The sequence below is a fragment of the Perognathus longimembris genome, chromosome 24, assembly GCF_023159225.1.
Source record: "Perognathus longimembris pacificus isolate PPM17 chromosome 24, ASM2315922v1, whole genome shotgun sequence".
Classification (NCBI taxonomy): domain Eukaryota; kingdom Metazoa; phylum Chordata; class Mammalia; order Rodentia; family Heteromyidae; genus Perognathus; species Perognathus longimembris.
In genome coordinates this window covers 25,616,145-25,639,225 of record NC_063184.1, presented here as the reverse complement: position 1 = coordinate 25,639,225, position 23,081 = coordinate 25,616,145, and the positions used below count along the sequence as shown (strand labels likewise).

At 45.7% G+C, this 23,081-nt stretch overlaps 1 protein-coding gene across 6 annotated transcripts in view; it reads left to right on the top strand.

Annotated features, from left to right (window-relative positions):
* Positions 1-23,081, top strand: part of Trim2 (tripartite motif containing 2) — a 96,017-nt gene that overhangs the window by 68,061 nt on the left and 4,875 nt on the right. For all 6 annotated transcript variants that reach the window (XM_048333337.1, XM_048333334.1, XM_048333336.1 and 3 more), the window contains 7 exons: positions 47-284; positions 4,667-4,818; positions 6,201-6,381; positions 7,220-7,943; positions 16,823-16,926; positions 17,468-17,635; positions 22,629-22,797. In XM_048333337.1, coding sequence (XP_048189294.1) covers positions 47-284; positions 4,667-4,818; positions 6,201-6,381; positions 7,220-7,943; positions 16,823-16,926; positions 17,468-17,635; positions 22,629-22,797 — 1,736 coding nt within the window. The remainder of the gene's footprint in view (positions 1-46; positions 285-4,666; positions 4,819-6,200; positions 6,382-7,219; positions 7,944-16,822; positions 16,927-17,467; positions 17,636-22,628; positions 22,798-23,081) is intronic.

The following is a 23,081-nucleotide window of genomic DNA, read 5'->3' as shown; positions in this document are numbered from 1 at the left end:
CCCTCGAGCCCCCCGTGTTGAGTGTCCCCTGTCTGCTCCACCACAGGTGCCTGCAGAACTACATTCCCGCCCACAGCTTAACCCTCTCGTGCCCCGTGTGCCGCCAGACCTCCATCCTGCCCGAGAAAGGGGTGGCCGCCCTCCAGAACAACTTCTTCATCACGAACCTGATGGACGTGCTGCAGCGGACGCCAGGCAGCAACGTCGAGGAGTCCTCCATCCTGGAGACCGTCACCGCCGTGGCTGCAGGAAAGCCCCTCTCTTGCCCCAACCACGATGGCAGTGTAAGTGACCCAGGTCCGCCTGGCCCTGGAGCGTGGCGCCTGGGACCCGGGCTGGGATTTGGGTCCATCAGAGATTCATGGATTAAAACAGGCCTCCTGCGGAAACACAAGGAATGACTAAACAACGTGACTTCTTTGTTTCCCCATATTTCATCTGCTCACTTTCTCTGGCCTGAGTTATCTCAATAACAGGACCCACCCTCATTGTGTCTACCGAGCATGGATTGTTGGCATCCTCAGGAGGGAAAGTCGGAAGCTAGACAGGTCTTGATCTACATCAATGTCTGACTTAGAGCCTGAGTCCTCAGATCTCAGCCTCCCAAGAAGCAGGATGAGGGAGGCGTGAGCCATCATTGCCTGGCTTGGTTTGAGCGTTCTTGGTGGCTATTCCTCACATTGTCTCTGGGTGAACTGCTCAGGCTGTCTGCTTGGAGCTCTCATACTAAGTGCTGGCTCTGGGAAGGCATCTCTGTCAGAACATTCAACCACCACATTGCAAAAGGCCCGCAAAATCACTGGGCCACCATTCTTCTCAGTGGCTCTTGTCAATTGCCTGCCAGAAGGATGCTGTTAATTACCATGATCTAAGTGACTCTGGGAAGAATAAAGTTTCTCCTCTTCAGACCCCATCTGCTAGAGAAGGAAGTTTTTGCAGTATTAGGAAATCTACTGTAGACCTAGTTTAAATTTCGGATTTGAGGGATAAAAGCAATCTGTGGTTTTTGCCAGAAAGACAAATTAGAAAAGAATTCCTAACGTATATTTCTGAGCGTAGCTCACCAACAGAGACCTTTGGCTGGCTGATAGCTAGAAAATCTACTAGAGATGTTAATTGCAGCCAAGTTTAAAGAGTTCTTTAGGTTAAGCGCCTCCCCCCCCACCCCCAGGGTTGGAAGCATGACTCAAATGGTAGAGCTCTCTGTCTAGCAAGCCCAAGGTCTTCAGTTCAAACCCAGGTACCACCAAACCCATCCCTCTCCCCAATGTAATTCATATGTCACATTAAACATTAAAGCTGTCTAAAAAGTTTGACCCTCCCAGGGGTGAGCAAAGCTATTTAAAGTATGCTTTGAGCACTTCAAGCTCAGTCATTGTGATGCTTTGGAATCATAAAATTTATGAAGCGGCTAGGCACCTTGGAAAATTGACAGCAAGTGTGTTAGATCCTCCTGTTGTTTGATCTGATATAAATTTAGGACTTCACGCCACTGCTTTGAAACAGGGCTCCTCTTTGCACAGTCAAGACAAATGCATGTAAGAGTCCAGATAAATTGCTGCAGTTAATTACCATGGGCAAATCTTTAAAGACAAGTCAAGCATTTGAAGGTTAATAAAATCCGGTAATTAACAGCAAAGTAGGGTGCTGCCATTCTAACGGGCTGGTGCTGATTAGCACTGGTGGATGACAAAGCTTGTCAGCTGCTTTAAGTGCTGTGACATGATGCCTTCTAATTAAATTGCTATGGTGTTGTCCATGTGGAAGGATGGTCGGTGATCTAGGACCTCAATTGTGTACCACCCTGCCCAGATTATTTGTTGAGATGGGGCTCACTTTTTGCCCAGACTGGCCTCTTCACTGGTTTCCTCTTGATCTCTACCTCCTATGTAGCTGGCATTACCAACTTTGCCTTACCTTGATCTATAATTTTCTTGTGATATCATAGGTATTAAGAAGATACTGGCTTCTCTGTTTTTTGAAGAGTTTGGAAAGGATCAGTATCAGTTCTGATTTAATAATATCAGTTCTTACTTGATCGAGCTTTCTAATGAGGCTATTTGCTGGATTCTAATTATAAGTCTATTTGCGCTTTCTATTGCTTATTTGAGCCTGTTTTGGCAGTTTGTGTGTTTCTAGTAATTTGTCCATTTTATTTATTTGATATGTTGGCACAAAACTATCAATAGTATTTCTATATTTTGTTTTTGTTTTTTCTTTCTTTCTTTCTTTCTTATGGTACCAGAACTGAGGCTTGAACTCAAGACCCTGGGTCTCTATCCCTTAGCTTCTTTCACTCAGGCTGGGTCTCTACCTCTTGAGCCACACCTCCACTTCCAGCTGTTTGGTGGTTAATTGGAGATAAGTATGTTACAGATGATCCTGCCTAGGCTAGATTTGAACCACAATCCTCAAATCTCAGCTTCCTGAGTAGCTAGGGTTACAGGAATGAGCCGTTGGCACCTGGCTTGGAATGAAATCTTTATGTGGCGCTCCCTCCCAAGTTATATGTGTTTCTTTGATTTACTATTTTCCCTCTTTAAACTGTGATGCTCCATGAATTCTAAAATTACCTTGCAGATGATCTAAAGGACTTTTATCTGAATATGGTTCACTGCGTTTTGGAAGGCGCTATGTACAATAATGAGCCTTAACTAAGGAGATTTGTCCCTTGGGTTGCCCTAGCACCTGCTACCAGAACCATGGTTAAGTGTTGAGTATCTACTATATACAGGCATCACCTAGTCTGTGAGTGGGCCAGGCTTGTGCTCAAGGATTTAAAACCTCATATCCATAAATGGGGTCTAAGTAAAAGTGCTTGGTGGGTGCATTTACCCAGAAAAACCCGTCCAGCTGTGTTAGGCTTTATGCATTGTACTTCCAAGATACAGTTCTCTAAAAAAAAAAATGCTGTGGGCTGGGTACTAGTGGCTCACACCTATAATCCTGCTACTCAGGAAGCTGAGATCTGAGGCTCACAGTTCAAATCCAGCCCAGGAAGGAAAGTCTGTGAGACTCCAATTAAGCACCAAAAAAAAGCTGGAAGTGGAGCTGTACTAGGTACTAGCCTTGAGCACAAAACAGGGACAGTACCCAAGCCCTAAGTTCAAGCCCCGTCTCTCTCTCTCTCTCTCTCTCTCTCTCTCTCTCTCTCTCTCTCACACACACACACACACACACACACACACACACACACAGTGCTCTGGAAATTCAGCACTGGAAGACATTCTAGCTGAAAGAATAGGAGAATACCCAGGTAATTTTCAGGCATTTTGCTATATTGTTACTAAGTATCACCATCAGGATAAGGTTTATTTTCAGGCAGCTGATGATGCCATGTTATCACGATGATGTCATTGTTATCACGATGATTCCGTTGTCATCACCACAAGAGCTGCTGCTCATTATGAACATCCTAAGCCAGTGCCTGCCCATTGTGGAGTTCCTGTAACTGTAACCTACTTAATTCTCACAGCAGGCTACAAGGATAGGCACCTGTTATCCTCCTGATTTCACAGAGGTGGAGTTGAGACACTGTGAGGTTAAGTCATTGGCCTGAGGTCATTCAGCTCGATAACAGGAGAAACTGGAGTAAAAACTGCCCAGCGCAGCCCATCCACCCCAACAGTGAGCGTTTCCCAAGTGAGGTCCCACCATCCTCGTGGGCCTTCTGTGTCTTTTTCACTTTCATTGTCTCAAAAATGTTTAGGGGAATGTTCCAGATGATGCGTACTTTAAAATGGAAGGAATGAGAAGCAACTCTGAGAACCCAACTGTCTTTCAGGAGGCAGGCACTTCAGAGATTCACAAAAACAGAAAACGATGCCGGGTTCCTCCAAAGTTTTGCTTTGCAAATGCATTTTCCATAAGTTACATTATCCATGTTAATATCTGCATAGACTTGCCACTGTTTTTGATAAATTAAGTACTTAAATTGTTTGTGTTCCAATTTTTTTTTTTTGGTGGGGTATGCAAGTACTGGCTCTTGAACCCAGGGCCTGGGCACTGTTCCTTAACGTTTTCTTTCAAGGTTAGTGCTCTACCACTTAAGCCATAATTCCACTTCTAACTTTTTGGTGGTGAACTGGAGATAAGATTCTCCCAGATTTTTCTGCCCAGGCTGGCTTTGAACCATGATCCTCAGATCTCAGCCTTCTGAGTAGCGAGGATTACAGCAGTGAGCCACAGGCTGTTTTCAGTTTTTAGTGTGGCAAACATGGGTTGTGTTTTGGTTTTCGGTGTGGCTGGGGATGTAGCTCAGTGGCAGAGCACTTGCTAGCATGTGCTCAGCTTAAGCCCTGGCTTAGATTTCCCGGTACCAGTTAGTTATTGTGGAGACTTTGATAATTTATGAATATTGTAAAGAGGTCAGAAGACCGAAAAGTTGGAGAATTGTAGCCCTACACAACCACACCTCAGAGAATAGCTACTAAAAAGTGGGCTTTGCGGCCACCACAGTAGCTTCGGAGTTGGGCCCACAGCTGCTTGAGACCTGTCACCATGAAGCTTATTCTTCCGTTTCTGCTTTTAATTAAGCAAGACTCTAAATTCAACATTCTGGAGTAGATTGTGACAGTTAAGGGAGCGAAGGCAAGCACGATGCTTCCTGAGGAAAAAGCACTTAAACGGTGTTCCTCAACTTGGATCCTTTGTGTGTCACTCACAGGTGATGGAATTTTACTGCCAGTCCTGTGAGACCGCCATGTGTCGTGAGTGCACCGAGGGGGAGCATGCAGAGCACCCCACAGTGCCTCTCAAGGACGTGGTGGAGCAGCACAAGGCCTCCCTTCAGGTCCAGCTGGATGCGGTCAACAAAAGGTGTGACTCCCTCCACCCAGCTCCCAGCCCAGCCCGACCCTGCGCGTGAGGGCCTGGGTGGCTGTCCCCGTTGCTGTTGCCCTCCTTCCTGTCACCACACATTCCTCTCGGATCATGATCTGAGTAATGAAGCTTTCCCTACCCTTCCTAAGATTCCAGTGGCCTGTGTTCTAAGGCCTCTGTGAAGCCCATTAACTGTGGTGTGTGTGTGTGTGTGTGTGTGTGCGCGCGCGCGTGCGCGTGCTTGCGCATGCACTGCTACTGGGGCTTGAGCTCAGGGCCTAGGTGCTGTCCCTGAGCCTCTTTGGGCCTAAGGCTAGCACTCTACCACTTGAGCCACAGCACCACATCCGGTTTTTGAGTGGTTCATTGGAGATAAGAGTCTCACGGGGACTTTCCTGCCTGGGCTGGCTTTGAACCTTGATCTTCACCTTCTGAGTAGCTAGGATTACAGGTATTAGCCACTGGCGCTCAGCAGTGCTCTGCCATTTTAAGCCGCTGCTCTATTTCTGACTTGGTGCTGATTAATTGAAGATGAAGAGTCTCATGGACTTTCCTGCCTGGGCTGGCTTTAAACCGTGATCCTCCCCTCAGACCTCAGCCTCCTGAGTGGCTAGAACTGTGAGCCTGAGCTGCTCATGCGCAGTTTAGCTGCTCTTCTTCACGCTCGCAGACACCCACTGTGGCAGTGGTGACTGGCTCCTTTCTGCTGGAGTCCTGCACGGTCCTGCTGAGCAGTGATTGGTCAGTGTTCCTCGTGGGTTTCTACTTCCAGCTTGTTTCTGAAGCATGGACATAAAAGGAAGAGAGTAGATGTGTTGTGCATGAGAAAGACCTAAGAGAGGGAAAAGTAGACAGAGTAGTTGATCTCTTGTTGTTTTATACTAAGTAAAAGAGCTGGGAAACGTCCAAGAAGTTCCTAGGAAACTGAATTTGTATAGGTCTTATATATAGTTGGAAAAAAGATAGACCCATGTCTTTAGAATGGTGGTCGTGTACCACAGGAGACGTTTAGCCATGTCTATACACATTTTTTGATGTCACAACTAGGGATGGGGAGGTGCTACTGACACTAGAAAGGCTAGGGTCCTGTTAAACGTCCTATAGTGCAACAATTACTCAGCTCTAATGGCTTTTTAGAGAGCTTCAAGTCTTGGTACCATCAGTGATTACAGTGAGATGACTGAAGGTAGATTGAAATCGATGGAGACCCTCCAAGTCTCATTCATTCCCTCCTTCCATGACTACGTTTTAGAGATGATGAAAGCACAGAAATAAAGCATTGATTTATTTAGTGTTTAGACAACATAGAGCATTTGGATAGACTTTGGAATCAGTCCAGTGTGCTGTTGAGTTACGGTCTTTACACAATTCTCCCTTAGGCTCCCCGAAATAGATTCTGCTCTTCAGTTCATCTCAGAAATCATTCATCAGTTGACCAACCAAAAGGCCAGCATCGTGGACGACATCCACTCCACCTTCGATGAGCTGCAGAAGACGCTGAATGTGCGAAAGAGCGTGCTGCTCATGGAACTGGAGGTCAACTATGGCCTCAAACACAAAGTAAGGCTCTTGTTCCTCGATGCCCTACAAGACCAGGCGTCAGAGGGCTCCCCAGCACTGGTTTATTCTATCCTGGCAGCATCTAAGGGGACTCAGATGGGTCCTTAAGTGTCACTGTGATACAGTAAACTCCTTTTCCTGGATTGGAATCACCCACCTTATCTCCCGCCGCGCCCCCCCCCACCCCGATTTTTGTTAAAACTCTGAATCTGTGACCTTCCGTGTGGATTTATTATTTGATGAAAGGCAGGGTTGAATATGATCTCCTGCGTTCAGGGTTTAGGGTTTAGCTGGATTGTGTTCCTTAATTATAATGTGGGATGGTCTCTTAATTGCTCTACCCACACTAACCTGTTAGTCAACTTCAAAGCCAAACTCTTGAGTGCAGTCTTTGTTCATTCCTCTCTGCCCTTCTGCTCACAAAACCACAGATGAAAGCTTCCAGTACTCGGGGTGGAGACTTTGCGTTTTGGTCTGGTTTCTGGTGCTCTGAGCATCTGAATCTTTGGGAAAGGTCCTTGAGAATACATGCCTGACATTTTTGTCAGGCATGAAGGACGGATGGCTTCTGCCTGTCCCAATCTAAACACATGCCCCCAAGGAATGCACACGGGGATGATGAAGTGTGGCGGGGGAGAGAGAGGGGGAGTTGATGAAGCCAGGGCGGGGCAGAAAGGCAAATCCTGGGAAGGTGTCAGGAGTGCAGATTTGCATCACGATGGGGTTCACTGGGTTAAATGCAAGGACATGTGCATGGGCGCGGCCCCAGGCCTGAGGGTGGGGGGGAGGAGGGCGGGAGCACCCAGCAGCCCCGTGCTCCCGCCCCCTCCCCCCGCAGGTGCTCCAGGCGCAGCTGGACACGCTGCTGCAGGGCCAGGAGAGCATCAAGAGCTGCAGCAGCTTCACGGCGCAGGCGCTGAACCACGGCACGGAGACCGAGGTGCTGCTGGTGAAGAAGCAGATGAGCGAGAAGCTGAGCGAGCTGGCCGGCCAGGACTTCCCCCTGCACCCGCGCGAGAACGACCAGCTGGACTTCCTGGTGGAGACCGAGGGGCTGAAGAAGTCCATCCACAACCTGGGCACCATCCTGACCACCAACGCCGTGGCCTCGGAGACGGTGGCCACGGGCGAGGGGCTGCGGCAGACGGTCATCGGGCAGCCCATGTCGGTGACCATCACCACCAAGGACAAGGACGGCGAGCTGTGCAAGACGGGCAACGCCTACCTGACGGCCGAGCTCAGCACCCCCGACGGCAGCGTGGCCGACGGCGAGATCCTGGACAACAAGAACGGCACCTACGAGTTCCTCTACACCGTGCAGAAGGAGGGCGACTTCACGCTGTCCCTGCGCCTCCACGACCAGCACATCCGCGGCAGCCCCTTCAAGCTCAAGGTCATCCGCTCGGCCGACGTGTCCCCCACCGCCGACGGCGTCAAGCGCCGCGTCAAGTCCCCCGGCAGCGGCCACGTCAAGCAGAAGGCGGTCAAGCGGCCCGCCAGCATGTACAGCACGGGCAAGCGGAAAGAGAACCCCATCGAGGACGACCTCATCTTCCGAGTGGGTAAGAGGGGGGGGGGCCCCCAGGCCCAGTCCCCCGCCCTCCCTCCAGTGGGTAAGCAGGGGGCCCCAGGCCTGTCATGGAGTGGGTAAGCAGGGGGGCCCCCAGGCCCAGCCCCTACCCAGTGGGAAAGCAGGGGTCCTCCCAGGCCCAGGCCCCCATCCCCCCCCCAGTGGGTAAGCAGGCCCTCCCTCAGGCCCAGCCCCTACCCAGTGGGAAAGCAGGGCCCCCCCAGGCCCAGGCCCCCATCACCCCCCCAGTGGGTAAGCAGGCCCTCCCTCTGGCCCAGCCCCAGGAGGGGGGGCGCCTCCATGCAGGGGTGGCCCGGGCAAGCACCAGGAGGGGGGTGGGAAGGGGTAGTGCCAGCCCAGCGCTGCCTCCGGAAAGGGTGGAAAGTAGATTTGATTTACGAGGTTGACCTAAGGCAGCTCTGCTCCAGCAGACTCACTGTAGAAAATGAGAAAGTGAAAATAAGCCAAGAGAGATAGGAAAAAAAAAAACCCAACCAACCAAACAAGCCAATAACAACAACAACGAAAAGCAAGCCCAGCACTATTATCTTGGAGCACTTCCGCTGATCCTACCAGCAGGGACAGCCACAGGACACAGGCATTTTGTTTTATGTGGATGTGCTGGTACTGGGACTAGAACTCAGGGCCTGGGTACAGTCAGTCCGTTTGTACTCTCACTGAAGGCTGACACCCTAACACCAGAGCCTCAGCTCTACTTCAAGCTTTTGGTGGTTGATTGGAGATGAGAATCTGATAGACCTCTCTACCTGGGCTGGCTTTGAACTGGAGTCCTACTGAGTAGCTAGGACTATAGGTGTGAACCATGGGTGCCTGGCAACAACTTTGTTTCTGTAAAAATCTGCCCGCCCTGACTGGGGTTCTGTCCTGGGGGCTGCAGCTGCGGAGCTTTCCGTCCCCCTCCTGCGTCGGAGGGGGGCTGCTGGGGGCACGGGAAGTGGGGCACAGCTGGAGTAGAGCCCCGTGGGTGGCAGGAAAGGTGGGGAGCTGGGATGGGTTTGGGGTGGGGTTGGGAAGGAAGCCACTGGGGTGCCACTGAGCCAAGAAACACGAGAAGGTAAATAGCCCTTCCCTCCTGATATAGCACCTCTAGTTTATTTAACTGTTTATTTCTCTGTACAAAGCACACTACATGGAAACGGCAAAGGGGAATTAGAAGTCTTAAGGGGAATTAGAAGTCTGCATTTTAATTACTTTCCGCAAGTATCCCCAGCCTGCCTCTTTCTCCCTGTTCGGTCTTGATGACTGTCTCTAAAAGGGTAGTCTACATGTAATAACTGTAAATAAAGGAAAGAAAGATTCTGACTGCAGAACTTGTCAGTGCCTTTAGAATGCGCTGGTGTGCATTGTGCACCTTGAAGGCAGAGAGGGCAGGCAGCCCTGGCAAAACTGTTCTCACCGTGGAACTTTCCCCATAGAACCTCTCTAGAACATTCCTGGGCAGAGGTGCTGCAGGTTACTACTTGAGGCCCAGTCTTGGTAAAGATGGGCATGGCATGTAACCTGCTCGTCCAGCAAGGCCCTCGTACCTTACATGGCCGCCTGTATGATAGTGGGTGTAGAGGACAGCTGGGGCGGACACAGAACTGAGAGCCTTCCAGGTCTGCCATTCCGGTTCCTCTGCTTACCTGAGCCTTGGGCAGATCTCTCAGCTCTCCTCAACTTCGTGTTCCATGATCATAAAATGAAAATGCAAAAACACCGGCTTCTCAGTGCTGAGAACCGAGAACAGCTCTGCGCTCCCAGCTTCCTGCCTGACTCACACAGAAGTTAAGCGAGAGCTTGGTCTGTGGTTTTTGCATGTGGAATTGTTGAGGTTATAGGGCTTTCTCTGTACTACTTGCTTTTGGCTTTCCCTTTCCTCCCTCCCTCCCTCCTTCCCTCCCTCCGTCCCTTTCTTTCTTTCTTTCTTTCAAAAAAGACCCCTATGGATCTCTGTGTTTGGAACAAATTAATTTCCCATTAAAGTGCCACCTCTTGCTTCCGCCAGCCAAAAATTAGAAAAAGAGAGAAACAGAAAAGGCTAAGCACTCCTGAAAGCTGTACACTGATTTGCAAATGGCTCCCATCTGAAATTGAACAGATCTGGGTCTAAATCCTGACTCATGAAAGAGAGAGGGAGGGGGGAACAAAGGAAGAGAGAGAGAGAGACAAGGGAGGGAAGGAAGGAGAGAGGGAGGGAGTAGGGAAGGAGAGAAGGAAGGAAGGAAGGAAGGAAGGAAGGAAGGAAGGAAGGAAGGAAGGAAGGAAGGAAGGAAGGAAGGAAAGAAGGAAGGAAAAGGAATTGGAATCTTTGCAGAGGACTGGAATCTGCTTCCTCAGGCTCCAGTGAGGGCCACACACTCTGGAGTTTGAAATTGGTCCTGATGTGGGTAGAGGCATGACACTGAAGTGCATCTTGTAGCTGAATGACTCCCGGGATTTCTGTTTTCTAGAGGTCTGGGGGTCTTGCAGGAGATCTGTTGGAAGTGTTTCTTCAGAAGTAAGAAGTAGGAAGACTAAGAGACTATATTGCAGGAGTCCGTACCAGGCATTGAAAGTGATAATTTGGGAATGAAACTTATAAACAAGTTACTTCAATTCAGGAGCTTCAGTAAATTATCAGAAGTCATAGAGAAGTTCCAGAAGGGATAGATGGGGATAAGAGGAAAGAGCAGTCATACTTTCTTATCTTTTGTCTTTACTTAAAATACTTAGTTCTGACAATTTCCAATTTTAAAATGTCATTCAACTTAAAATGCTTAGTAGATAGAATATTCTTTTAGTTCCTAGAAACTCTGTGGTATAATATACCTACTACAGCAGAGTATTGGTGTGTGTTTGTACTGGCTTCTTCAAAGGTTTCCTGTTGGTAACTTGAAACCTCCCCCAATGCAGGCTAGTCATGGACACATGTGCCTATCACACAGCATCATTGGGAGCAACAGGCGACTGAAGTCCAAGACTGGCTCCAGACAAAAGCATGAGACCCTATCTGAAAAATAACTAAAGCCAAAAAGGTCTGGGGCTCTGGCTCAAGTGGTAGAGAGTTTGTTTAGCAAAGGCAGGGCCCTGAGTTCAAACCTCAGTACTGTCAAGAAGGGAGGAGGAATTGACCACAATGGGAGCATTTATACTATAGAAATGAACAGATGCTGCTGACCAGAGCCCCGCCCACACCCTTCCCTACCTTACCTCTCCAGAACCAAATTACCATGGCAATCTATAATTACCACGAATGAGCACTGGAGACATGGAGGCTTAGAGAACCAGAACCCGTGCCTTGTAAATACTCTTTAACTGTCGTGGTTTTTCCAAAGCTGAGCCATTTGGTACTGCCAGTGTCTGGAAACTTAGCTGGAGAGCCTGGCGAACGAGTTATTGCGTTTCTAATAATGTAAGACAATTCGGAATGAGGAGAGAAGTAGCTTAGACACATCTGCCACGGCTGGTTCTTTGATTATTTTTCTCACACAATTAGCATTAGCCACCTGGAAGCCATGAGCTCCTCTTATTAGCTAAGAGAAAGTTTTTGAACAAAGGGGAGGCAGGAGAATGTGGGAGGGAGCAGAATGACAGTGGAATGGTTTTGAATTATGTAATTCATATACCACTCCCTTGCGTCTTGATGAAAAGCTGGATGGAACACTCATTTGTACTCTGGACCATGTCTCTTTAAATGGCGATGTTAGCAGGGGGTGTTGACCAGGGGTAGCGGCACATGCCTTGTATGCATGGGACATGATGTTGATCCCCAGTACCAAAAATGGAATCAACTGAGATGAAGTACTGTAAAATCCCTCAGACTCGACAGGAATGTAAGGTATTATTTCACGTCCACCTTCCCTGACTCATCTCTGTAAGCCATTACCTTCCTCCTTAAGATGCTAACTTAACATCTTACTGAGGTAAAGAACCCTTTCTTCTGCCAAGAGCCATTTGGATGTTTATGACATCATTCATAGGCCATACAAAATTAGTAATATCAGGCAGATGGTGGAGGGCAGCCAGTGAGAAGCATGAGTTTGTCCTTTTGTTACCAAATGATTTGAGGACCTCCTATGGGGTTATCTGTTCCCTACCTCTGTTAGGACAACACACGCTCTTCTAGAATCTCATTCCTGGGAACTCTTCTATCCCAAGTAGACAGAAAAGATGCAACTTATATTTATTAAGTACTAGGCACTGTGCTGTATATTTGTTTGTTAGCTTTCCATTACTGCCACAAACTGCACTATACATTTCCATTACTGTACCTAAATTTTGGAGGTTCCAGTCCATCATTATTTGGTCCCATTGCTTTTTATTTTTTAATTTTTATTTATTTATTTTTTTGGCCAGTCCTGGGCCTTGGACTCAGGGCCTGAGCACTGTCCCTGGCTTCTTCCCACTCAAGGCTAGCACTCTGCTACTTGAGCCACAGCACCGCTTCTGGCCGTTTTCTGTATATGTGGTGCTGGGGAATCGAACCTAGGGCCTCGTGTATCCGAGGCAGGCACTCTTGCCACTAGGCTATATCCCCAGCCCCGTCCCATTGCTTTTGAATGTGTGGGGAGACAACACGTCACGGGAGGAAGAGATGATGGAGCAAAGGTGTCACCTCAATGGACACAAGGAAGCAAGAAACAAGGAAAGGAGAGGTTGAGGTCTCCACATCCCCTTTAAGGGCAATAACCTAACTTCCTTCTAGTAGGCTCCACCTCTCACCACAGACTGGAGACCAGGACTTTAACACATGGACCTGTGGGGTCACTATATCCGCATGCTATCACTATGTCATAGGGTACCAGAGCGAAGGAGCAGGGAGTCCAGTGAGGGACACAGACAGTCACAAAACCATGTGGGATGCAGTTCTCTAACAGATTTTAGGAGAAAATGTGATCCAGATGAGCCCAAAGAGTTATCCTCACCTCCAAAATCTGGTATTTTTTTTTCCTAATTACAAGGAAGCAATGTGTATGTATATTGAAGAAAAACAAGGTTCCCATTCTTTCCTCTATCGAAAAGCTATCTTTGTGGTGTGTCTGACCTCTATCATCTTAGCTATAAAATGGAATGAAAGCTGGGCATCTATGGATCACACCTGTAATTCCTAGCTTCTCAGGAGGCTAAGATCTGAAGATCCTTGTTTGAGGACAGCCAGGGCAGGAAAGTCCATGAGACTCTCATCTCCAATTAATTACCAAAAAGCTGGGAGTAGAGCTGTGTCTCAAATGGTAGAGCACTTGACTTGAGAGAAAAAGTTAAGGAACAGTGCCTAGGCCCTGAGTTCAAACCCCCAATATGGGCACAAAATAAAATGGGAATGATAATATTTGTCCTAACACTTGCAGTGACTAGAGGGAGTGGATGAAGCTATAGCCATAGGTGTGCTGTCATTTGGTTTTCCCATGATGTAATATAGTTGTAATGTGCCATTCATTACTAATTCATTCATGTATTCATTCATTCAGCAAACATTTTTAAGCACCTGCTTGGTTGAAGATACTGTGTCAGGCTCCATACATGGATAAGTTACACTTTGTTGTATTATTCCATTACTTAATTAAATAAAATGACTAATCTTACTTTGTTTCACATTGATTTTCATATTAAGTTGGAGTGGGTGGTGAGAGGAAGTCTGAATTCACTAATCCTAGATTTCAGAAGAATAGCTCTATTTATTTCTGTAATTCTCCTGGGAGCAGGGATAGAAGCCACCCAGAAGGGCAGAGGTGAGAAGGTATTGCCTTAAAATTATATTTTTTGTTCTAGTACCGCCAAATAAAGAAAGAAAAAGAAGAGTAAAAGCATTGGAGCCATAAGCAAATGGTAGACAACATACCTAGCAAGGATTAGGCCCTGAGTTAAAGCCCTAGTGTACACACACACACACACACACACACACACACACACACACACACATATCCCTCCTCCACCCCCACAATTTCATTTTGTGACATAGGTTAATTTAGCATCCACAAGAAACCACCTTTATGGGCTGGGGATATAGCCTAGTGGCAAGAGTGCCTGCCTCGGATACACGAGGCCCTAGGTTCGATTCCCCAGCACCACATATACAGAAAACGGCCAGAAGTGGCGCTGTGGCTCAAGTGGCAGAGTGCTAGCCTTGAGCGGGAAGAAGCCAGGGACAGTGCTCAGGCCCTGAGTCCAAGGCCCAGGACTGGCCAAAAAAAAAAAAAAAAAAAGAAACCACCTTTATTATCTTACGGAATTGTTGTCAGATTGTTTAATTTTGAAATTCATGTTCCTGGCTTCAGGATATTGCTCAGTGGTGAGAGCTAGATTCAATCTCCAGTGCCACAAAAAATAAAATTCATGCTATGAATTTTATTAGCCAGTATATAACCATCAAATAAGATCGCTTACATCAATGCCAACAGGAAATGAATTCCTAAGTACTCTATTTGTGTTATGTTACATTTGTATTTGTTATGAAGAAATAGTTCTTATTATTCAGTTAGAATCCAGAAAAAGACCTTTCTATAGACTGAATCGACTCTTCTAAAAAGCTGGAAAAGGAAAGCAAGATTTTAAATAATTTCTAAGTTCTAGAACTTCAGTTTACATGATTTTCATCGCAAGACACTTACTTTATAAGTACTTCCAGCACAATGATGATTTTGTTGTCCTGTGTTTCTGCTTAGCACTAAGAATTTCCTAGTTTATTTGCTAAGAAAAATTAGTCAGGGGCTGGGAATGTGGCTTAGTGGTAGAGTGCTTGCCTAGAATGCATGCATAAAGTGCTGGGTTCAATTCCTCAGCACCACATAAACGGAAAAAGCCGGAAGTGGCACTGTGGCACTGTAGAGTGCTAGCCTTGAGCTAAAAGGAGCCAGGGACAGTGCTCAAGTCCTGAATTCAAGCCCCAGGACTGGCAAAAAAGAAAAAGTAAAGGAAATTAGTCAGCAGTGCTGATTTTGGTCATTAACCTCCATTAGCATGTGGTAGTGACCTGTTCTCATATAGAGATATTTAATTTTTTATTTATTTATTTGTTTGTTTGTGGGCCAGTACTGGGGTTTGAACTTAGTGGTCTGTGCTTTTGCTTAGTTTTTTTGTTTTTGTTTTTTGCTTAAGACTGGGCCACACCTCCACTTAAGGCATTTTGCAGATCCATTGCTAATCAATGAAGTCTTGGGAATTCATCTGCCTAGGCTGGCATTGAAGCATGATCTTCAGCTCTAAGCCTCCTGAATAGTTAGGATTATAAGCACAAGTCATTGGCCACTGGCTTTAATTGTTTTCATTTTTTGGGTTTTTCATTTTGCTGGTCCTGGGCTTGAACTCAAGGCCTGAATACTGCCTGAGCTTTTGTGCTCAAAGCTAACACTCTACCACGTGGGCCAGAGCTCTACTTCTGGCTCTTTTTGTAGTTTATTAGAGGTAAGAGTCTCATGGACTTTCCTGCCCAGGCTGGCTTCAAACTGTGATCCTTATATCTCAGCCTCCTGAGTAGCTAGGATGACTGGAATAAGCCACTGGCACTCAGCTTCCTTCATTTTTTTAAGGACTAGATTCCCCATATGAGAGAGCACATGCAGTCTTTATCTTTCTTTGCCTTACTTCACCTAACATGATTATCCATTCCTATCCATCTTTCTGCAAACAGTATAATTCCATTCCTTGTGGCTGAATTGTGTGTTTGTGTGTGTACCATCTACTTATCCTGCTGTGAATAGTGCTGCTATAAACATGGGTGTGTAGGTATATTGACCCTATGCTGAGTTACATTCCTTTGCAGATATTCCCAGGAGTGGTATAGCTGGTTCATATGATAATGATAATCTAGGTTTTTTGTTGTTGCTGTTTTTTAATGAGCCTCCATACTATCTTCTGTAGTTACTACATTCATTTGCATTCCCACCAACAGTTTATTTTTGATAAATTAAGGTTTTTGTTCTTAGAAAGTTTTGCCCTTAGCCCTTACTCTCCTTTAAAAAGTATTTATAAGAACTGTAACATTGTGGGGGTTTTTTTCGGGAGAAATGTCTAACAATGAATATCACATTAGTATGTACCTCCTTAAAAGGCCAACTGTGCCTTCCTCTGCCTTCTGCCAATGGATACTAATACAACATCCATTCCTTGGTTTATTCATTCATTCATTGTGAGCTACACAGTCCTTCCTTGAGTGCCTAGTCTCAAGCAATCCTCATACCTTAGCCTCCTCAGCAGCTAGGACTACAGGAATGCACCACTCCCCAGTTTCAACACACCGTGTTTCAAGCATCTTCACTGATACCATGTTCTTGACTATCATAGGGATTCCCCGTGGAGCAGGTGATAAGGACTCTGCTGATAGATTTTAGATAGAGTGGCGTTGTTTACTTCACAACATGTTCACACTTGACTGGTGAGAGGAGAGGAAGTGCGGAAGTGAGGAGGACCTGAGTTCAAGCCCAAGTACTAGCACAAAACACAAAATACACACAGACACACACACACACACACACACATCCTTCGCAAAGCAAGGCTGGAGATGTAGCTGATGAACATACAGGAGGCCATGAGTTCAATCCCTAGTACTGAAAGGAAAAATGAAAAGCAATGTATTCTCGGGCTTTTCGTAGGAACTTGAATGTTTCTTTTTCTGAAACGAAGAAATATTAATTCTTGGGGCTGGGAATATGGCCTAGTGGCAAGAGTGCTTACCTCATATACATGAAGCCCTGGGTTTGAATCCTCAGCACCACATATATAGAAAAGGCCAGGAGTGATGCTGTGGTTCAAGTGGCAGAGTGCTAGCCTTGAGCAAAAAGAAGCCAGAGATAGTGCTCAGGCCCTGAGTTCAAGCCCCAGGACTGGCACACACAAAAAAAGAAATATTAATTCTTCAGTACTTAATTTCTGTGCTTTTGTTTTTATGTTTAGGGACCAAAGGAAGAAATAAAGGCGAGTTTACAAATCTTCAGGGAGTGGCTGCATCTACAAGTGGAAAGATATTAATTGCGGACAGTAACAACCAGTGTGTGCAGGTACTGTTCCTCTATGTGCCTCTGATCATGTATATTGGTAAAAGATGCAGCTACATATTGTCTTCATTAAGACGGAGGCCACACAGTGTAAGGGAAAATGTCTCCTTACAATGTGGATATAGGCCTTTCTTAGAGTCAACATGACCTGTTGTACTTTGTGGTTTTTGTTTGTTTGCTTGCTTTTGTTTTTTGTTTTTTTGTCAGTCGTGGGGCTTAAGCTCGGGGCTTGGGTGCTGTCCCTGAGCTCTTTTTTACTCCAGCAGTCTACCACTTTTACTCTAGCAGTCTCCCACTTTGAGCCACAGCTCCACTTCTGGTTTTCTGGTTGTTAATTGGAAATAAGAGTCTCACAGACTTTCCTGCCTGGACTAGCTTTGAACTGTGATTCTCTTATCTCAGCCTCTCGAGTTGCTAAGATTACAGGTGTGAGCCACCAGCTAGCTCCCAGCTCTGTTTGTACATACTGACACAGTTCTTGACTTTTTCTTCCTCAGTAATTTCGGTGCTATGGGATGCCAGTGAGTGCTGATTTGTTTTGCAGATCTTTTCCAATGATGGCCAGTTCAAAAGTCGCTTTGGCATCCGAGGACGTTCTCCCGGGCAGCTGCAGCGGCCCACAGGAGTGGCGGTGCATCCCAGCGGGGACATAATCATTGCAGATTATGACAACAAGTGGGTTAGCATTTTCTCTTCAGATGGGAAGTTTAAGGTAAGATGAACTAACCTCTCCTGGTCACTAAGAGGCAGAGAGCACAAACAAGAAATGCAAGGTGCAATGGTCTTTGTCTTTTGAAATTGAACAGTTCATAAGAACTGTTCACCGTACACACCGCCATTTTGACATTTTTCTTATGAAGAGGCAGGGGCTATGATAATACTATAAATCTGCTCATCTGCGTCCTGAATGTGGCTTTGTTTTATAGAGCAACTGGTTACTTGTTTTTCTTTTTTCTTTTCTTTTTGACTTCTCTGACTTAGAAGAAAACTGCTCTTGTGACTTCTATTCACTGACAACTCCTGAAAAGGGTTAGAAGAGCTAGTTTGTAATTCATATGTTCAACTACAGGTGGATGGTTTCCAAGTGTTTTATGTTTTCTAGGGCCTATACCTAAAGACATGGAAGGAGCAGAATTAGACTATATGGGCCCCACCTTCTAAAAATAGACATTTCCCCTGGACACCAGTGGCTCTCGCCTATAATCCTAGCTACTCGGGCTGCTGAAATCCAGATCATTTGGATTCAAGACCAGACCAAGCCTGAGGCACTGCCTCTAAAATAACCAGCAAAAAGCCAAACTGTAAACATGGTTCAAATGGTAGAGTACCCATCGAGCACGCAGGCCAGAAAAATAATCTATATGCGCACACACAAATATAGAAATAAAGAAATTGGCTCACAGTTTTGGAGATTTCCGTCTATGGTCACTTCCGTTGCTTTGGATCTGTACAGTCCATCTTGGCATAGGAGATTGCTGAGGCTAGTGCTCTACCACGTCAGCTAGGCCATCAGCATATACCAGCTTCTATTTGTTCAAATCATTGAGTAGTAGAGAACCCAGTGGTGATTTACTGACATCTCAAGGAATTGTCATCATTGAGCACATTTTATACATGTACTCACAAGAACATTATAAGACAACTTGCCAAAACACCTTCTATTCATTTCTATTTCATTTGACAACATGAAATTTTGCTCAGATCAACCCACTGGACCCCCAGCTCTGTGGCTTATTCAGTGTGTGGCATCTGGCAGCACTTCCTTGGCCTTTACTAACCTCATATTGAAAATCACTTCCGTCTCTGACGTTTGGGGATGCCACTTTCCATAGTCCACTGTAGGATCCTGAAGATGACATGAAGCTCACTAATTATAATTATTAGTATCTGGTTGAAGGAATTTCAGTTTCCCGTTTTAAAATGTTAGATAACTATGGTTGCCTCGTGGCAGCCATAAAAATGGCAACCTCATAAAAAAATGAGATGAGTTACTCAGATAATTGTGAGTATGTGGGCCGTACGTTTTCAATGTAGAAGAATAAAAAGCTATCATTGTAATTCTATAACACTGAACACAAGTCTTTAATAGCCCTTGGATTTTTTGTCTACTATTAATTTTTTTTAAAGTTTTTTTTTTTTTTTTTTTTTTTGGCCAGTCCTGGGCCTTGGACTCAGGGCCTGAGCACTGTCCCTGGCTTCTTCCCGCTCAAGGCTAGCACTCTGCCACTTGAGCCACAACGCCGCTTCTGGCCGTTTTCTGTATATGTGGTGCTGGGGAATCGAACCTAGGGCCTCGTGTATCCGAGGCAGGCACTCTTGCCACTAGGCTATATCCTCAGCCCTCTACTATTAATTTTATAGTTTTGTATAATGACCACTTCTACAGAAAGATCTTTTCTTACTGTGCTTCCTCCTTCTCCTTCTCCCCCTTCCCTCTCTCTCCTCCCCCTCTGGCCCCTCCTCCTCCCCCTCCTTTTATTTTTGCTGGCCCTGGGGTTTGAACAGAGGTCCTGGGCTCTGTTCCTGAGCTTCTTTTGCTCAAGGCTAATGCTCTACCTCTTGAACCACATTACTCCATTTCTGGCTTATTGGATAGTTTATTGGAGATAAGAGCTGGTACCTGGCTCCTTCTTTTTTGTGGTAAGACTTACCCAAGTGCAGCAACTCTAATATGAATGTACTGACAACTATACAGTGATCCCCTCCAAAGTGTTCATCTAGGCAAACCGTTTCAGACTCTAGAAAGATCACAATCCGGTCTATAAATCAGAATGCAGATTTTATATATTGAGAGATGGGCTCCCTGAATTAATCATATTTGTATTTAATCGTTTAATAATCTTATATTACTGATAACTCTTCTTAGAAAAAGTGGATTTTTAGAGTTGGCATATTGGTGAGCATTGGAATTAACAGTAAAGAACACTCACGCCCCCTAGAGGATTGGGAGATGGCTGTAACTGACAAAGGTGATAGGCAATAGGTTTTTCTGTAGTGACTGTAACCCTAAAGGTAGAAGGATAGCACGTGAAAACACTATCTCTTCCTGGGCTCTGGTGTCTCGGGCCTGTAATTCTAATGACTCAAGTGATAGAGAGGTAGCCTTGAACAAAAAGAAGCTCAGGGATCAGCACCCAGGCCCTGTGTTCAAGCTCAAGGACCAACACCAAAGAGAGAGAGAGAGAGGGAGGGAGGGAGGGAGGGAGGGAGGGAGGGAGGGAGGGAGGGAGGGAGGGAGGGAGGGAGGGAGGGAGGGAGGGAGGGAGGACGGAAGGAAGGAAGGAAGGAAGGAAGGAAGGAAGGAAGGAAGGAAGGAAGGAAGGAAGGAAGGAAGGAAGGAAGGAGAGCACTCATACTCAACACAGAACTTATACAATATGCAGTCTACAACTACATACCAAGAGATTACTTTCCTTCTCTTATGGAACTTAGTAAAATTAATTAAGTGGAAGACGAAGATTTACATCAACCCAGTGCTTTGTATTTATTTACTTCCTTTTCTATCTTTTCTTCATCAGTTTCTTAACCCAACTTTGGTTTTGCTCTGCTCCCATTTTCTTTCTTTTCCAGCCTATCTGGAAAAGGTCTCATTTCTTCCCTGTTCAATGTAAAAATTTATTCGTTGAATTAAATGCTCTTGTCAGCATTTCAAAGCCAGGGTCTGAAATATTTTTGCTTATTGGTCCAAGAAGGGAGACATAGACAAAAATGCAGTGGTTTTTATTTCACTTGATGGAAACCAGTGCCCCCAGACTAGGAGAGAAAAGTGAATGGACAAGAAGTTTGGGTTCAACATTGATGTTGTTTTCGATCTGACAGGATGGAAGTAATGCTTTATTTTCTGTTTTTATTTTAAATAACGATCCACTTGGTATTATATAGTTGATACTACTTTCTGTGTAATTATTTATGTTCATAATGTTAGGCACATAGGATACTAGGTGGTAATATACCTAGTGGCAGCTCCTTTTTTTTTTTTCCAGTCCTGGGGCTTGAACTCAGGGCCTGAGCACTGTCCCTGATTTCCTTTTGCTCAAGGCTAGCACTCTACCTCTTGAGCCACAGCACCACTTTTGGCTTTTTCTGTTTATGTGGTGCTGAGGAATCAAACCCAAGATTTCACACATGCTAGGCAAGCGCTCTACCACTAAACCACATTCTCAGCCCCACAGTTCTTCTTTTGATCTCTCTGTGTGGCTATTCTTTCTATTTTTTTTTTATTTTGTTATGCTATAGCCTCTTTGATCTTTGAGCTAGACTGAAGACTCAGTTTTACTTGACAGATTCCATTGCCAAGGAAATTGTTTTCTTTTGCTGTCTCCTGCTACTTTAAAAAGATATATCCCAATCTCATCTATTTCTAAACTTAGAAGAATAAACAATCATACCAAATCATCCCCTCTTTTTTTTTTTTTTTTTTTTGCCAGTCCTGGGCCTTGAACTCAGGGCCTGAGCACTGTCCCTGGCTTCTTTTTGCTCAAGGCTAACACTCTACCACTTGAGCCACAGCGCCACTTCTGGCCTTTTCTATATAAGTGGTGCTGGGGAATCGAACCCAGGGCTTCATGTATACGAGGCAAGCACTCTTGCCACTAGGCTATATTCCCAGCCCAAATCATCCCCTCTTAACACTAGAAAATTTAAAAATACTTATGTAGGGGCTAGGAATGTGACTCAGTGGTAGAGTGCTTGCCCAGATGCATGAAAAGAGAGAGAGAGCAAGCAAGCAAGCAAACACAGTACTAGGATCCAAGGTTAGGAGGCTCTAGAATATTTTTGGTGATGAGTCCTTTTAGTCCTTTTAAAATTAAGGTTTTCAAAATAATTAAGAAAGCAAGCGGGGGTAGTATGAGGGGCTGGAGGGGAGGGAAGGAGGGGGAAAATTGAGGGGGGATAACAGCTATGACAAGAAATGTGTATGTATTCACTACCTTAAGCAGGTAACTGTAACCCCTCTGTACATCATCCTGACAATAGAATAATAATAAGGTTTTCAGCCAAGCACTAGTGGCTCATGCCTGTAATCATAGCTATTTAAAAGGCTGATATCTGGGCTGGGGATATAGCCTAGTGGCAAGAGTGCCTGCCTCGGATACACGAGGCCCTAGGTTCGATTCCCCAGCACCACATATACAGAAAACGGCCAGAAGCGGCGCTGTGGCTCAAGTGGCAGAGTGCTAGCCTTGAGCGGGAAGAAGCCAGGGACAGTGCTCAGGCCCTGAGTCCAAGGCCCAGGACTGGCCAAAAATAAAAATAAAAATAAAAAATAAAAAATAAAAGGCTGAGATCTGAGAATTATGGTTTGAAGCCAGCCTGGACAAGAAAAAGTCTGCGAGACTCATGTTTCCAATAAACTATAAACAAAGGCAGAAGTAGAGCTGTGGCCCAAGTGGCTAACGTGCCACCTTGAGCAAAAAAAGTTCAGAGACAAGCCCCAGGATCAGCACAGAAAATAAATAAATAAAAATGAAAACTGAGGTTTTCCTATAAATACCAGTCCGTAGTAGGAAATACACGAGACAAAGCCTATAATTATCCCCAGTATTACAGAAGGTCATTGTGGCCCTTGAATGGCTGTGCACTGGTTTCAATATTTAAGTAAATGTTTATTCAAGCAAGCATCTAACCTTACATTTGAAAGTTGCATTTGAAAGCATTTGAAAGTTGGTTTTCTATACGCAAATCTTTCTGCTTGTTCCTAACAGACAAAAATTGGATCCGGAAAGCTGATGGGCCCCAAAGGTGTTTCTGTGGACCGCAATGGCCACATTATTGTGGTGGACAACAAGGCGTGCTGTGTGTTTATCTTCCAGCCAAATGGGAAAATAGTCACCAGGTTTGGTAGCCGAGGAAATGGAGACAGGCAGTTTGCAGGTACACTCAATGCTAATCTGTACACCCCACGTCTGTGCTGCTTTGGCTGGCAGTTGCATGATGTTGGAGCATGTTGAAGCTGCTCTATTCCCTGCTGGTCTGGGAGAGATGCTAGGGATGAGGCAACTGAGATCTGAGGATCACAGTTCAAAGACAGCCTGGGCAAAGAAACCTGTGAGACGCTTTATCTCCAAATGACTAGCAAATCCGGAAGTGGAGGAGTATCTCAAATGGTTAGTTGGGTGCCAGCCTTGAGCAAGAGAGCCAAACAAGAGCGTGAGGCC